Source organism: Bufo gargarizans, chromosome 7 (genome assembly GCF_014858855.1).
Source record: "Bufo gargarizans isolate SCDJY-AF-19 chromosome 7, ASM1485885v1, whole genome shotgun sequence".
NCBI classification, from domain to species: domain Eukaryota; kingdom Metazoa; phylum Chordata; class Amphibia; order Anura; family Bufonidae; genus Bufo; species Bufo gargarizans.
The window spans coordinates 14,169,313-14,187,041 of record NC_058086.1 but is presented as its reverse complement, the minus strand read 5'-3'; the positions used below and the strand labels follow the sequence as shown (position 1 = coordinate 14,187,041).

Here is a 17,729-nt window from a genome sequence, read left to right as displayed (position 1 = left end):
CATTGAACGTAATGCTTTAATGTAATAAAATTTGAAAAAAGTGAAGGGGCAAATACTTTTGCAAGGCACTGTATTTTAAAGTTTGGCTACCAAATTTTTCAGTTTATGAGCCAATTTGGGGTAATTTGGGGTATTTTTTTTAGTCTGGAGATGTCATATGGCCTAGGAAGAGCACCGCAGGCTCTTCATACAAAAAATGAATAAATAAACTAAAATGGAGGGAAGGGCCCAAGTTTGGTAGACAGCCCTGGGCCTATCATGCACTTAATCTGCCCCTGCCAACTCCTTTCTTTGTCTGACTTATTTTATGTTTACCATGTCAGCTTGGCAATGTGCATTTAAGGGGTCACAAAATGCTTGTGTCCATTATTTTAGCATATCATGGTGGTCTACTTAATTCTCTGGTACAGTCACATGCTCTACAACAAGCAGAGCTCAAAGAGAACATTTTTTTTTTTTTTTACAATCCCTGAGACAACATCTTGGGAGAACCAATTTTTTTATATTACTTTCCCATCTGCTATAAATATATATGCACGTTTGCTGCATTCGTTTAAGAAATCCCCACGCTTCAGGATATTATGCATTTGTCTTGCTTTGGTTTTTCACTCTTAGTGGAGACTGGACTGATGTTACCTGTTGGAGGAAGGCAAAAAGAATATTAACTGTAAGTACAGGCACTGTTTAAAACAGTGTGGACATCAAATAAAAAATGTTAGAATACAACACTGATATAATATTAGACTTGCTTTCAGACTACACCGATCCCGACATGTGGAGTTCCTCTAGATCCATATTACAAACCTGCAGGCACAGTAGGTCTCATCACAGTATCCTAGACCTTTAGCAAACATCTTATTTTAATAGGCAAAGTTTCTAAAGTTTGCTAATTCTCTTCTACAGAGGAAATGTAGTAAGACATGGATGACCAGAATGAGGGCCACTGCTTGTTAGTCTCAGGTAAGGTGGTCCTGAGTGGGAGTCTTCCCACCATGACATCTATTTGACCTAATTAAATTACAAAGACCAGATGTCTTACCTGATGCTCTCAGATCCTGTTGACTCCTGAAGCTGTTGCATTGACTTAGATCAAGTTTTGGTTTAGTTAGTAATACAAAGCCTCCATCAACTTCCTTTTCCTGACTGTTTGGTTGTGATTTTTTGAAAAACCTAAAGCTTGATTTTTTGGTGGATTTATTTGTCCGATTGTCTTCGGGAGCTTTGGCAGTCTGTTTATTTATCAAGATAGCCACCTTTGGAAGAATGTCTAAATTCACATTTTCTGGAAACTCCTGCTCTATAGTGATTAGGTCTTCAAGAAATTTTGCCATTCTTTTATCTCCTTCACTTTCCTCATTATCTTTAGATGCTGGTGGGTTTGGTGTTCCAAATCTTAGCATTTCACCTGGTGCTGGGCTTCTTCCCACTACTAATGAGTATTTAGGATTGATGAGTTTACGAGCAACAGTGGAAGAACGTGCTCTTGCTCCCACCATGGGACTAGGTCGGACATCAGGGAACCCCAGCTCTTTGTAAAGATTTACTTCCTCTGATATTGCGTAGAGTTCACGAAATTCAATATCGAAAGGTTCAGCATATTGTCCTGACAGTAGTGTCATAATGCTGCGATCCACTCTTAAAGATGACCATGTTAATCTACAAAGCATAATGAAAGATTAGTACATACGGTTGGAATAAATTCACATAAGCCTCAAAGAGTCATTGTACTTTAACACAATTTCATTTAATAGAGAATGGTGTAAATAGCAAATTTCTAAATCACTATATCACCATATTCCTGCATCCATCTGAAAAAAAAAGTTGTAAAGTAATGGCCACTAGGGGTCTCACTTACACCTAATTTGCAGGCCACTGCTTGTTGTCAAGCAAGATCCGTCCTTAGTAACAGAGACACAGAAGACGGCGGAGAGGACGTGGGGGCGTGTCAGAGCTAGCTGAGATCCTGAGCCTGATAAAAGAAATGTTTCTACACAGCTTCTGAATTCATAGGAACCTCCTGCCTTTTTGTAAGTGTGATCTATCCCTCTTTATCAGTTCTTTGAGCTCCAGACCTGAAAACAAACATAGTGGGAAGTAAGGGAAAGGATGTCACTGCAGTACAGTGCTGGCGGATTTTACAGAAGGGATACACCCCCTGCTTCTGAGTGAAATGTATCTAGCTGTGCAGCTAAAACAGGGAATAATATGGCAGAAAAAATCATTAGGGAAGCCTAAACATAACTGTTCCTTCAATATCCTTCGCTATCCTCTTTAAAGTCCGGTAAGTGATTGGCCTTCACAGTCAAGGGTTTAGGAGACAGGTCATTGCTATGGTGGGTTAGACAGAGACTGGCAGGGGACAAGGAAACCATTGGTGCAATATTTCAAAAGTACTAAGTGCATACATAGTTCATTTTAGTTTAGGGATGGAAAACACATTTAAAATGGTTGCCTACTTTATGGTTACTGTTGACCGATGTATTTGTGAGATCATTATATGGCACTTACTAATATAGTCTTTGTTGAAATTCTGCACCATTTTCTATATTTCATAAGGTATTCTCCCTTGTTTACAAAATCTTTTGTGCTGTCCATAAGATGGCCGCTGCTGGAAGGTCATGTAACCGGGCAAATCACCTCCATGTGTTGTCTCCTCCAATCAAATATACTGCACCTGCTGCCATCTGTACTTGTTCTGTTGGGAGTTTAGTGCAGGTGCTGTGTGTTTGAATGGAGGAGGCATCATCACATGGAGAGGATTTGTCTGCTCACATGACCCTCCATCAGCAGCCATTTCATGGACAGGGCCTTTGTGTGGACAGCATAAAAGACTTTGTAAACAAGGGGGAATACCTTATGAAATATAGAAAATAGTGCAGAATTTAAACAAAGACTATAATAGTAAGTGCCTTCAATCAACTCAGAAACACATTGGTCAACAGTAACCAGAAAGTGGACAACCTGTTTAATCTCACCTTGTTTGAACTTTAGCTGTCTTTGTTCTACAGTTTTTCATTGTTGCCCTCAAGAATATACTGTCATGTTAAGGGCCCTTTGCACAGGCCGAAAATTCATAGGAAGGCTCATTAGCGATTATCACGCAGTGTAAAGGTTCTGCCGATTAATTGATGAGCGAGCAAAATGCTCGTTCATTGACTAATAGATCATTCATTCGGACACAAAAATCATAGCTTGCCTGGCAGCAGATCGTGTGGTGTAAACTGCCTTTGCTGCCGGCAAACAACGAGTCTGTATGTCAACGAGCGATGGCATTAGCCATCGCTCCTCTCCATACTGTGGAGAAGATTTCTGCATGTAATAGCAGCGGTCTCCTCTGCTGATGAGCAGGCGCTTACCAGGAAGGAGCGCTTTATTTCCGACAATCGCCTGCTGTATTGTCCTGTCCAAAGGGACCTTTAAATAAAAGCATGTCATTTCCAGTTCTTAGTACAAAATAAGTCAGTGCAGAGAGTATTGAACATATAGTGAAATATATAAAAAAAAATACCTGAAAGAACCAAATGCTACTTTATCGCTATCCACCATTATGTATTTATGCGAGATGCATCCTCCGATCTTCCCAGGAGTTAAATAGAATCCAACCCCTGTAACATACCTGACTCGTAAATTCTACACAGTAAAGAAGAAAAATAATTCTGATTACATATTATTTGTGACTGAATGTCGCTCCTATGTGCTCTCTGTATGGCACTATGGGGGAATTTATCAAGACCTGCACTCCACAATTCTGCCTTCAAAAAGTCACAAAATGGGGCTTTGTGACTTTAGGTTTACATGCACAAACATTTAGCAACTTTTTAAAGTTTTTAGACCACGTATTCCAGTTTTGAAAAGTGGCTGGGAAAATTGCCTTGGTTTACTTTGTTAATTAGTTTCTCTCCACATTTATCACTGCGACTTAAAAAAAAAAAAAAAACGCAAAAAAGTTGCAAATAAACTCCAGTAGGGGGGTAGCGTAAAAAAACTGGAGTAGCATTTCTAGACAAAAGTGTTAGGCTTAAAAGGGTTTTCCATGATTTTCTAACTGATGTCCCATCCTCAGGATAGGTAATCAGTATCTGATCGGTGGTGGTCCAACACCCAGGATCCCCACTGATTAGCTGTTTGAGAAAGCATCGGTGCTCCACGGCCTTCTCCGTGCTTACCAAGCACAGTGCTGTACATTGTATAGCGGCTGTGCATTGTATCGCAGCTCAGCCCCATTTACTTCTATGGGACTGAGCTGCTCCGTCACTGGCCGCGGCACTCACAGCAGCACCAATGCCTTCTCAAACAGCTGATCGTCAGGGGTCCCGGATGTCGGACCCCCACCGATTGGATACAGATGACCTATACTAGGATAGGTCATTAGTTAGAAAGTCTAGGAAAACCCCTTTAAAAAAGCACCAAATGATCAAACATTGTGTGACATTTGATCATTTTGAAGCAAACTGTGCCAAAATAGATTCGAGCTAAACTAATTTCAAAGAATACCTCCATGATAAATTCCCCCCTATATGACTATACAGGAGGTGAATATGTGCACTGTGTGGTACTGTTATTTATCACTTTATGGTTGCATTATGTTTGGCACTATATGACACCATTATTAGGGCTGCGTTATGGCAACATTAGGGTCCCTTTACAAGGGCAGATTTTAATGATCGCCTGTTGGTAATACAGTAAGTCGATTGGCGCTCATTAAAGGGGATGTCTCACTTCAGTAAGTGGCATTTATCATGTAGAGAAAGTTAATACAAGGCACATACTAATTGCCTTATTATCCATATTGCCTCCTTTGCTGGCTGGATTCAGTTTTCCATCACATTATACCAGGCATCCTCAAACTGCGGCCCTCCAGCTGTTGTAACACTACAACTCCCACAATGCCCTGCTGTAGGCTGATACCTGTAGGCTGTTCGGGCATGCTGGGAGTTGTAGTTTTGCAACAGCTGGAGGGCCGCAGTTTGAGGATGCCTGCATTATACACTGCTCATTTCCATGGTTACAGACCCCCCTGCAATCCATCAGTGGTGGTCGTTCTTGCACAATATAGGAAAAAGCACTAGCCCAGGTGTCAGCAACCTCAAAAACTCCAGCTGTTGTGAAACTACAACTCCCAGCATGCTCCATTCACTTCTATGGAACTCCTGAAAACGGCCAAGCAAGTGTGCATGCTGGGAGTCGTAGTTTCATCACAGCTGGGATGCCGAAGGTTGCTAATCCCTGCACTAGCCTATTTGCACTCCCATGGTCCCTGCCACCAGAGAGGCCAGCACTTTTTCCTATAGTGTGCAAGCACAACCACCACTGATGGATTGCAGGGGTGGTCTGTAACCATGGAAACGAGCAGTGTATAATGTGATGGAAAAATGAGTCTAGACAGCAAAGGAAGCAATATGGACAATCACAATACATTAGTAAGTGCTTTGTATTAACTTTCTCTAATGATAAATGTCACTTACTGAAGTGAGATAACCCCTTTAAAGGGAACCTGTCACCAGGATTTTGTGTATAGAGCTGAGGACATGGGTAGCTAGATGGCCGCTAGCACATACGCAATACCCAGTCCCTATAGCTCTGTGTGCTTTTATTGTGTATAAAAAACGATTTGACACTTTTCAATATATTGCTTGTTATGGATTTCCACTAAACAGGAGTCAGAGGTGTACGCTCCTGTGCCCGAATGCAAAATGTGTATCCGGGATCCACACCTACCCTGCTCCATTTAAAATACTGGTGTCTTCCTATGTGACAGCCGAGCTTCCTCAGGAACCAGAGCCAGGATGCTAGTGCTACATCTGCACCTTCTCATAGCTACACCCCTGGCAGGAAATGCCCATTTATTTAGTCTTTTTATTTGCCCCCCACCCCCTTTCATATTTCTCTGTATTACCCGAAGCTTGAATCCAGGCACTTGCATGAATTCACACATCTCCAAGAAATGCTTGACTCCACTCTCTCCTAGAATCATATAGACCGGGACCCTCCGTTTGTCGGCTGCATCCAGCACCTCTTTAAACACTTCTCTGTCGGTAAAATAATCCATTACGATGGCAATTACCTGTGATGGAGAGAACAGAGAGTTCTGTAGTTTGGAAGAGAATACTTCTCCAACAAGTGCCAACAAACCTCTACATCCTCTTCTTCATTAGGAGTCAGTGGACATAACAATGAATGTTTATTGCAGTTGTATATGAAGTTTTTATGGCATTTTAGAGATTTTCTGGTTATATAAAAAAAACATTTAAAGGAGTTATAGTAAACTTTGCCAGGACATAGTATGAAACAAAAAATAATCTTATCCTCAGCTGTTTCTCCTGTACTGTATTCAGCACTGCACCTTCTCCTTCTGCTGTTTCACTGGCCTCAGTGGTATATTGCACAAGACTGCTGTGGCCATTGATAGGCTGCAGCAGTCACATGCTGTATATCTTGATATCACCGCTGCCGTCCGGTATACAAAGAACGGGAGGAGGACTGGAGGTGTGGTGCTGAGAACTGTGCATAAGAAACAGGTATAGTATATACAGCGAATGGCATAATGGAAAAAAGTCAAAATGCCAATTTTTTGTTTCTTCACCTCCCCCAAAAAGTTGAATAAAAATAAAATCATACGATCGCCAACATTTTTTTAAAAGAGGATTGGGCATGTTGAAATCCATCTTTCAAATCCTTTTCTTCAGCAGATGTTGGGAGGCCCCATACACATTCAACTGTTGTACAGTCCCACCAAAATCAGGAGGGTTGGCCAACAAACATATAATGTGCGTGGCCAGATTGACAGTATTGTTTTGAGTCTATGGCTATGGATAGCCACACGTTGGAGACCAATGCTCTAGGTTAATGATAGCAACAAATTACAGAAGGTTTGTGCTCCAAGTCGATGTTGCTCCTCTGGGATATGTAAAATAATTCAGTTTCCAGAGACAACATAGTAGAGAGGCCCATACACACGCTAATACAACCATTTGGCTTAACAGCCCTATACATTCACATACTAGGAATCTCTGCACTCATTAGGGAGTTACCTACATCATTGGACAGGTGACGGCTGTAGCCTGGTATAGTCTCATTATCAGATGCTTCAGTTCACATTTCAGTGAGATTAGTAAAACTGCCCTGTATTGCTGTCATTTATGTAATGTGCGGTACCTGTGCCAGTTTGCCAATCAGATTAGTGGCAAGGACTGAAGTCCACATGAAGATCTCAGAGGAGATTAACATGGGCTTGAGTAAGAAAAAAAGCCAAAGAGGGCCTTCAGATAAATACTAGTCACAGCATGCCTCAATTTTAAATGTACGTCGGCGATTTTGAGGGATTGACAGACTGTCTAATGTGTATGGGCCTCCCAACTCCCCCCTGAGGGCAGATGTCGGGGGTGAGAAGGGTTGGGCACTTTAAATTTCATAATGCCTGAACCTGTTTTTTCCTCTGATAATTGTCCTGCTAATCTGCCTATGTAAATAAACCCTAAATTAAAGGCCCCTTTACACTGTCCGAGCATCGGCCAGATAATCGCTAACAAGAATTCGTATGCAATTGTCTGCCAATATAAAGGTGCTGCCAATTACCCAATGATCATTTGTGCGGACATCAAAATCATCGTTTGCCGGCGACAGATCATGCCGTCTAATCACGGGACCCCTTGGAATGCGGAGGAAGGGGGGGGGGGGCATGGGCTCTACACCTTCTGCCTTGGACTCTTGTATAAGGTACAGGAAGATGGGGGCTGGTAATTATTCACGCCCCTTGCCTGCTCTAGGCTGATCAGCCAGGGGGAATTATGATAAGAGCAGAGAGGAGGTTAGGGGTTGTTGTAATGTACAGGGAGCTTTAGATGGACCAGGACCTGATTCTGAGGCCAGGACCTGGTGCCACAAGAAGAGAGTAGAGACTGGGTATGTTTGCCATCCACTCTTGGCCGAGGGGAGCCGTCCTTCAAGTAACAGAGTACCCAAGATGATTGGGGATTGAATTGCTGGCATTGGAGTACCGGGTGGCGTACTCTGATTTATTCATTGATGTTTCGGACTAAGCCGTGTGACTTGGTGCTTGGCCGTGTTCTGTGGAGTGATTTCCCTGTGATACAATAAAGTCCTCTGGATCTGTGTCCCATTCTCCATCCCTGTGTGCTCTGTGGCAACGAGTGAAGGCATTAAGATTGTTCCTAAACATAATGTGGAGGAGATCACTGCATATAAATGTCTCCTTCACTGACGGACAGTCTATTGTCGGGAAGGAACGCTTAATCTATCAGTGTAAAGAGCGTAAAGGTGCCTTTACACTCTCTATTTTCTTAAAGTCCCATTACACTGACAGATTTAGCAGACGGATGACGGGAAGTAAGCGTTCATTTCCAACGATGGTCTGCTCGTCAGTGAAGGAGATCACTGTATTTACATGCGATCTCCTCCACAGTATGGGGAAGAGCGATCACTAATGCCATCACTAATGCCATCACATTCCTATACAGAATCATTGTTTGCCGGCAGCAGAGTGTGTTTAGATGGCACGATCTGCTGCCGGCAAACAATGATTTTGGTGTCCGCACAAATGATCATATTACCTGATGAATGAGCGTTTCATCGGGTAATCAGCAGCATCTTTACACAGGCAGATTATTGCTAAGGCTACTTTCACACTAGTGTTTACGTTTTCCGGTATTGAGTTCCTTCATAGGGGCTTAATACCGGAAAAAAAATGCTTCAGTTTTGTTACCATTCATTGTCAATGGGGACAAAACTGAACTAACCAGAACGCAATGCTCCAAAATGCATTCTGTTCCATTTAGTTGCGTTCCCAGACCAGAGAGCAAACCGCAACATGTTGTAGTTTGCTTTCCGTCCTGGGATGCGGAGCAAGACGGATCCGTCATGACCCCCAATGCAAGTCAATAGGGACGGATTTGTTTTCTCTGACACAATAGAAACCGGATCAGTCCTCCATTGACTTTCAATGGAGTTCATGATGGATCCGTCTTGGCAATGTTAAAGATAATACAACCGGGTCCGTTCATAATGGATGCAGATGGTTGTATTATCAGTAACGGAAGCGTTTTTGTTAGACCCTACCGGATCCAGCAAAAACGCTAGTGTGAAAGTAGCCTAACAAGCGTTCGCACGATTATCTGCCTGATGCTCGGCCAGTGTAAAGGGGCCCTTAGAACCATGGTTGTGATAAAACCATAGCCATAAATTGGTCATTATAGTGACCTGTTAACTTAGCTTTATTCATCTGCAAATGTGATGAACTGTTGTTTTTTCCAGTATAGCCAGGGGCGCAGCTATAGGGGGTGCAGAGGTAGCATTTGCTACCGGGCCCAGGAGCCTAAGGGGCCCAAAGACCCTTGTGCCACATAAGAAGAAAGTGCATGCTGGTGAGGTTACACCTCTGGCTGGAGGGAAGGGGTTAAGTCAATAATTTGGCATGGATGGAGGGGGGGTTATTATTCAAATTTTTGCCTCAGCAGCATGAAGACTATGTGCTTCCCGGCCCCTGGCCACAAAGCACTGAGGGAATGGGGGCCCAAGTTGAACTCTTGCACCAGGGCCCATGACCCTTTAGCAACACCCCTGAGTATAGCGTATGGCTCTTTTTTTTATACAGGAAACAGAATCTTAATTTATCTTTTTTTTCATTGGGATATATGAAGATAATTTCCCATATATTTATATAGTCTTAACTAATATGTGGTGTCAAATATTTACAGGCAAGGAAAAAACAGGACAGATACAGCGCAGTCTTGAGCAAGGGGCCACAGGCTTGATGATGTCTATTTGGTATCTTTTTTGTTGTTTAACCCGTAGGATATTCCAATATTTTTCCCTAGGCCACGCATCAGGGTGAGGGTTCTGGCGGGGTGTCATGAAGCTATACCAGGCTTTGGAGAGTGTTACCCTGCCTCTGTTGGAATTGCTGTGTGTTCCCCTCCCCTCCTCGGTTGCCCAAGGAACTGCGTACTCTGCCGCCAGCGTTGTCAGCTGGAAATATTTTGAGCAATTTGTCCACAAGGACCTTCTGGTATTGCAACATTTTGCTAGTCCTCTCCACCACAGGAATGAGAGATGAGAAGTTCTCTTTGTAGCGGGGTCAAGTGTGAACAACCAGTAATCGGTGCTGTCCAAAATGTGTAAAACGAATGGCTCACGGGAAAGGCAGCCTAAGATAAAGTCAGGCATGTGTGACAGAGTCCCAACAGGCAAGACTTCGCTGTCGTCATCAGGAGGGTGACTCTCAATCTCCTGATCCTCTTCCTCCTCTTCTGCCTATCCACGCTGAACAGATGGAATTAAACTTCCATGGGTACTACCCTCTGTAGTGTAGGCAACCGTCTCCTGCTACTCCTCCTCCTCATCATCTCCTCATCATCATCCAATTTGCACTGAGAAAACGAACTGAGGGTGGTCTGGCTATCATCCTGTGTAATGTCTTCCCCTATTTCCACCTCTTCCACATGCCAAGCATCGGCCTTAATTGTGAGCAGCGAGCGTTTGACTAGACACAGAAGTGAGATGGTGACGCTGATAATAGCGTTAACGCCACTCAACATCTGTGTTGATTCCTCAAAGTTTCTTAAAACCTCACAGAGGTCAGACATCCATGCCCACTCCTTGCTTGTGAGGAGTGGAAGCTGACTGGAAAGGCGACAACCATGTTGCAGCTGGTATTCCACTACTGCCCTCTGCTGCTTACAAAGCCTGGCCAACATATGGAACGTGGAGTTCCAGCACGTGCTCACGTCGCACAACAGTCAGTGAGCTGGCAATTGTAAGCGCTGCTGCAGCGTTGCCAGGCCGGCGGAAGCTGTCGATGACTTGCGGAAATGGGCACACGTGTGGCGCACCTTCACCAGTAGCTCAGGCAAATTGGGGTAGGTTTTGAGAAACCGCTGAACCACTAAGTTGAAGACGTGGGCTAGGCATGGGATGTGTGTGAGCTTGCTGAGCTCCAAAGCCGCCAGCAAGTTACGGCTATTATCAGACACAACCATGCCTGGTTCTAGGTTGAGTGGCGAGAGCCACACCTCAGTCTGGTCTCTTATCCCCTGCCACAGCTCTGAAGCGGTGTGCTGTTTGTCACCTGCACGGCCTGTTGATGCTTCCTCACTGCAGTTCTACACTGCTTCCAGCTACTGACTGATGGCTGACTGGTGCTGCAAGAGGATAATTCTGAGGTGGAAGTGGAGGAGGAGGCGGAGGAGGAGACTGTGGGGGTTGGAGCCACTAACGTAGGTGGTGGCAGAAACCCTGATGGAATTAGGGCCCTCAATCCTTGCAGTCGGTAGCACCTGTGCCATCCCAGGGTACGACTCGCTCCTGGCCTCCACAACGTTCACCCAGTGTGCCATCAGGTAAATGTAGCGTCCCTGGTCGAAAGCATTTCTCCATGTGTAAGTGGTTAAGTGGACCTTCCCAGTAAGTGCGTTGGTCAGGGCACGGGTGATGTTAGAGGATAACTGTCACACTTAGACCCTAATTTCAATTTTCATATATGTAGTTACTAATAACATGATATTCCAGAATCAGTTACTATTAGACTGACTTACCCCATATTTAATAAGATTCAGCCCTTAGCAACCAGTCTGCATAAAACTGCAATTTCACTATTCAGTTAAGATGGCCGCCACTGCCCTCACCCTGAGGCTAATCCCGCCTGCCCTCACTAGCCAGTAACAATAGCCCCCCAAAAGTGTCAGTAACCAGAGCCCTCCCCCTAAAGGGTTAATCTCCTGCAGCACAAAGGGGTCCTCTTACCACATGTTGCTTTCATTTATACACTGAGCAGACGGCAGATCTCCCTTCTCTGGTCTGCGCTGTTCCAACTCTGCATTCTCGAGCTCTGCTGAGTGAGGGAGCGTCTGCCAAGCGCAGGGACAGGGAGAAGTGCACACAGCCCAGACACTGTTGTCAGCTGCTGGGGAGGACCTGGCTTTAATCAATTACGTACAGTCCCTGGCTGTCAGTAATGTGACCTTGTACGCTGCGTGCTTCTGCGTCCTCCGTCCTTCAACAGATAGACGGACCATGCCTAGCGACCTTATTTTCTGCACAGGTGAAAGTAGGCAGTACAGGGAACAAAACTGTGGAATTAAGGGATAATTGAATACACAGTGAAAAGTTGAAATAGGGCCCCCAAGGAGATATTAATCACCACAATCCAAAAAAATATATGACAGTTATACTTTAAGGGACACATGCTGGTGTAAGGCAGGCACGGCACACTGTGAAAAATAGTGGTGTCTGGGGACTGCGTAACGAGGGATGGCCGCCGACATCAGGCTGCGGAAGGCCTCAGTGTCCACAAGCCTAAATGGCAACATTACCAGCGCCAGTAATTTGGAAAGTTGCGCATTTAGTGCCATGGCCTGTGGGTGGGTGGCTGGGTATTTGCGCTTGCGTTCAAATGCCTGGGGTAAAGACATTTGTACGCTGCGCTGGGACGCGGATGTTCATGTGGTTGCTGATGGTGCTTGTGAAGGTCCAGGTGCAGGGCAGGAGGCATCCGGGCCTGCGCCTTTGACAAGGGAATGGCCAGCATGTAACACAGGAGAAGAGGAGGCAGTGGTGTGACCGCAGACACAGATCGTGGACCCAGGCGTATGGCCCATCTATTACAGTGCTTTGATGCCATGTGGCGAATCATACTGGTGGTGGTGAGGTTGCTAGTGTTTACGCCCCTGCTCATTTTTGTATGGCACAAGTTTCAATTTACAATCCTTTTGTCGTCCGCACTTTCCTCAAAAAAGCGTCAGACTGCGGAACACCTCCCCCTTGGCAAGGTAGATTTCCGCAAGGGTGTGCTCCGGGGAACAGTTGCGGGCCTGTTTGGTGTGGCCCGGCATCTCCCTTTTGCCACCCCACTGCCTCTTCCAGCCTATTGCGGTGCTGCAGATCCATCCCCCTCTGTACTACTGTTTTTGCTCGGCTTGCCATCTTCCCAGGTTGGGTCAGTGACTTCATAGTCCACCACCTCCTCTACCACTTCCTTATTCTGCTCATCCTCCTGACTTGTTATCCTAACAACAACCTCAGTTATTGATAACTGTGTTTTATCCTCATCATCAACCTCTTGAGACACTAATTTCCATTGACTTATTGGCAACTGTGTCTTATCATCATCGTCCACCTCGTGATACTCTAATTGCCGTTCCTCACCGTCATCTTTTTGTGACTGTGGATGCTCAAGAGTTTGGGAATCAGGGCACAAGATCTCATGTCACTCTTCAAGCAGGCTTGTCGAGAGGCCCAAATGAAGGAATGGTGCTGAAAAAAGCTCCTCGGAATATCCGAGTGTGGGATCACTTGTTTGGCAAGACTCTCCATAGTGGGAGGCATTCGGGTGAGGATTGTGTTGACCAGACTCTTGGCAACTGAGACTGGACTTGGTGGAAGACAGGGTGGTGCTTATTATCTGCTGCAATCCAACCGACCACCTAGTCGCACATGTCTAAATTCGAGAGTATTGTCCTGCGCCGCCCTGCAAACTGGGACATGAAGCTAGGTATCGTGGATGATTGTTTTTCTTGTGCTCTGGCAGCAGGCACAGTTTTAACGCGCCCAGGGCCACGGCCTCTGCGTGCACCATCAGCATCACGGCCACTTCACTGTCCCTTACTGCTCGCCTTCTTCCTATTGTAGGAGAGTACCTGGGGTGGTAGTAGACGGGAGGTACGTGCCACCGGGGGTCCTGGCCCCGGTGGAGTAAGAGCTAGAAAAGTGCATTTTGCAGCGGTTATGCTGTTAACACAGCGGATCCGGGCCGGCTCTTATTAGGGGGCAGGCAGATATGCGGGCAGGTGCCTGTCTCCCCACGGTCCAGGCCAGGTTTTGCAGGGAAGGGTTAAAACCTGACCAGCAACAAGGGTGTGGTGCGCAATGTGGAGCTTCTGTGTTCTCTGGCTGTGAGTTACAAGTGGAGGTGAGCTGGGCTGTGTGCTGAGGCCTGTGGAGGACTGTGCAGGATCCTGCAGCTGAAACCAGGAGGGATTCGTGTCCTGTGGCTAGAATCAGGACCCATGGACTTACTTCACCAAGGAGAAAAAGGTGACATTACTCCTGGCTTTAAATAGACTTTGCTTTATGTGACTGAAACAGGCCTCAAGTAGCCTGCAGCAGGGACTTGCTGTGTTTGAACTATTATTTTGCTGTTGTGTGTGACCACCCTCCCTATGACCTGCACCGTCTTTCACAAATATGCACCGTGTGAATAAACAAAGCATCGTGTTTTACACCAAGACCATTCTGTGTTGCCTCTATACTGCACTCGCTACCACTGCCTACCAGAGCGGATCCCCACAATATTAAATGTTATTTATGCTTGAAAGTATGTCGTACAGTAGCGTAGGAATTGTGTAAAGTGTATGCGCAAAAAATAAATAAAATTACAGGGAATTTTACAGTTATTTGGGACGTGGAAACGTTACACAGGAGAAATACAGCAGATAATGTCGCTGATGTCAGCAGCGGCTAATAAAAAAAATGACAGGGAATATCACAGGTATTTTGGATGTGGAAACGTTACACAGGAGATATACCACATACAATGTCAATGCTGTCACCAGCGGCTAATTAAAAATTACAGGGAATGTCACAGGTATTTGGGATGTGGAAACTTTACATAGGAGATGTACCCCAGGTAATGTCCCTGTCCGCAGCGGACACCGTCTATGGAAAAAGTACACTGGATGTCACTGATATTTTTGGGATGTGCACACGTTACACAGGAGCTGTAGCACAGCTAATGTCACTGTCCGCAGCGGACACCATTTACAGTAAAAGTACACTGGATGTCACAGATATTTTTGGAATGAGCACAAATTGCACAAGAGATGTGGCACAAATAATGTCGCTGTCTGCAGCGGCCTAACTATAGCACGCTATTTAGCGCAGGATGCGCTAAAAATAGATATCGCTGCCACACACAAATAGTCCTTAAAAGGACTTTTGGGTCTGTAAAGTTTTAGCAATTTAGCGCAGGTTGTGCTAAAAATATATATTGCTGCTGCCACACACAACAACAGTCCTTAAAAGGACTTTTGGGTCTCTGACAAGTTTTTCAACTGAAAAAAAGAAAATTTCACTCCCTACACTATCTCTTTCCCTTCTTCAGCACAGCTTTCCATAACTAACACTGAGCCGAACACATGTGATCGGGTGCAATATAGCACCCGATGACGTGTTCCGGTCAGCCAATCACTTTAATGCCAGTAACCAACATGGTTACGGCAATACAGTGAAGGGCAGTACTTATCTGCACGTTTATTGGCTGTGTAGCAGCCAACAAACGTGCGGGGAGGGGACTCAAGCATTGCACTCGAGCACATGCAGTATTCAGCACTCGGCAGAGCATGCTCGATCAACACTAATTGAAATGCATTGTGAAAGGGATCAGACCCCCAAAAGTTGAAGTCCCAGAGTGGGACAAAAATAAAGTGAAAAAATAATTAATAAAAAGAAAGTTTTACCAAAAAAGTTACGTTTCATATAAAAAAAACACAAAACGTCCTTTTCCCAAAATAAAGGAAAAAAAAATGGAAAAAGGAGAAAAATAGACATATTAGGTATCGCCGCGTCCGTATCGACTGGCTCTATAAAAATATCACATGATCCACCCTGTCAGGTGAACGCCGTAAAAAAAACAAAAAACAAAACAGCCATTATTGTTTTTAGAAGATGGCAACACAAAAACAAGATTTTATTCTGTTTAAAAAGGCTTTCACTGGGTAAAACTTGACAAAAATAAAAATTATAGACATATTAAGTATCACCACATCCATAACAAAACCTGCTCTATAAAAATATCACATATGCCCCATTTTTTTTAAACTGTGCCAAAACAGCAATTTTTTTTTCACCTTGCCTCACAAAAAGTATAATACCAAGTGATAAAAAAGTCTTATGCACTCCAAAATGGTACCAATAAAACAGTCATCTCATCCCACAAAAAATGAGACCCTACCTAAGACAATCGGCCACTTGTTCGCGCAGCCCGGTCAAGAATAATAGGCTGAACTGGATGGACAAATGTCTTTTTTCAGCCTTATGTACTATGTTACTATGTTACATGATCCATCACCATAGTGATGTACCATGTGATGGATCATGTGATGGGCGCAGTGACGTCATCAAAAGGTCCTTCAGACAGGTCCTGAAGAAAGAAGAAAGAGGAGATCCGCTACGCGACCAAGTGGATGGAGTGAGTTAAATGTATTATTTTTAACCCCTCAATGGACATTTTACTATTAAGAATGCTATTATTTTCCCTTATAACCATGTGTGAGACAGTGACAGGTCTCACGCAGGGTAGAGGCAAGGAAGGGGTGGATAGTTTGGTCCACACCCCTATTCCACGACAGGCGAGACCAGTTGGAAGTAATCAGGCTGGCACAAAGCACCTCCCAGGGTGTCAGCAAGGGGGAGTGTGTTGCCTGTGGACAGAGGCCTGGAGGCTCTATGTGGTCCAAGCCAGGAGGGCTGAGAGACCACTATTCCCCATGTGTGTTGAGACACTGGACTGGAGACACTGGGCACTGGGCGTACTGTGCTCTGTACAGCCAGGAGGCTGTGGGACATTGGCTGAGAAAGCCGCTTGTGTTCACAGGGTGTGAACAAGGACTTAGGCGAGTCAGAAATATTATAGTACGTTTAGTTAGAGCCCAGCCGGGCGAGTGTTTATTATTTTGTATTATTGTTTATGTTTATGCGGATGTGCCGCAATAAAGCACAGTGTTTGGATCTTAAATCTGGTGCCATGAAGATATCTGTGAGAATGACCCCCGAAGTGGAGCTTATACCCTACACCATGGTTTAAGGGAAAATAATAAAGATCAGGTCCCCATCCCGATTGTCACCTAGCAACCATGCATGAAAATCGCACCGCATCCGCACTTGCTTGCAATTTTCACGCAGCCCCATTCACTTCTAAGAGGCCTGCGTGGCGTGAAAAATGCACAATTTAGAGCATGCTGCGATTTTCACGCAACGCACAAGTAATGCGTCAAAATCACCGCTCATGTGCACAGCCCTATAGAAATTAATGGGTCCGGATTCAGTGCATGTCACGCATTGCACCCGCATGAAAAACTCGCCCGTGTGAAAGGGGCCTAAAGCAACATTTTCTTGGAAGAAATAAAACTTTTTATTTTTACAGCCAAGTGTTTCCAAATTCTGTAAACCGTTTAGGGGGTCAAAGTGCTCAGTACCCCCTTAATATATTCTTTAAGGGGTGTAGTTCCAAAATGGGGTCACTTTTTGAGGGTTTCCACTGTAGGGGTGCATCAGGGTCTCTTCAAATACAAAATGGTGCCTAAAAACCATTCTAGCAAAACCTGCCTCCAAAATCCATATGGCGCTCCTTTTCTCCTGACCACTGCCACGTGCCCATAGGGCAGTTTACCACCACATATGGGGTATTTATGTAAACTGAAGAATCAGAGTAATATATGTTGAGGTTTATTTTTCAGTTTATTTTTCAGCAAGAAAAAAATTGATTAGCATAAAAAAATCTACCAAAAAAGTGAAATTTTGAAATTTCCCCTCCATTTTCCTTTAATTCACGTGGAACGCCTTAAGGGTTAACAAAGTTTGTAACATCAGTTTTAAATAATGTAAGGGGTGTAGTTTCTAAAATGGGGTCATTTATAGGTTGTTTTCATTACGTAAGCTCCTCAAAATCACTTTATAACTGAATTGGTGCTTAAAAAAATAGTTTTGTAAATTTTGTTGAA

General features: G+C 44.5%; 1 protein-coding gene across 3 annotated transcripts in view; it reads right to left on the bottom strand.

The window, feature by feature from the left end:
- Positions 1-333: 333 nt before the first annotated feature.
- The window catches only part of FAM83F (family with sequence similarity 83 member F), a 75,991-nt gene continuing 58,595 nt past the window's right edge, over positions 334-17,729 (bottom strand). For all 3 annotated transcript variants that reach the window (XM_044302062.1, XM_044302061.1, XM_044302063.1), the window contains 4 exons: positions 5,897-6,064; positions 3,509-3,630; positions 1,040-1,656; positions 334-636 (listed from right to left, as the gene is read on the bottom strand). In XM_044302062.1, the coding sequence (XP_044157997.1) occupies positions 572-636; positions 1,040-1,656; positions 3,509-3,630; positions 5,897-6,064 (972 nt within the window). In that variant the 3' untranslated portion in view covers positions 334-571. The remainder of the gene's footprint in view (positions 637-1,039; positions 1,657-3,508; positions 3,631-5,896; positions 6,065-17,729) is intronic.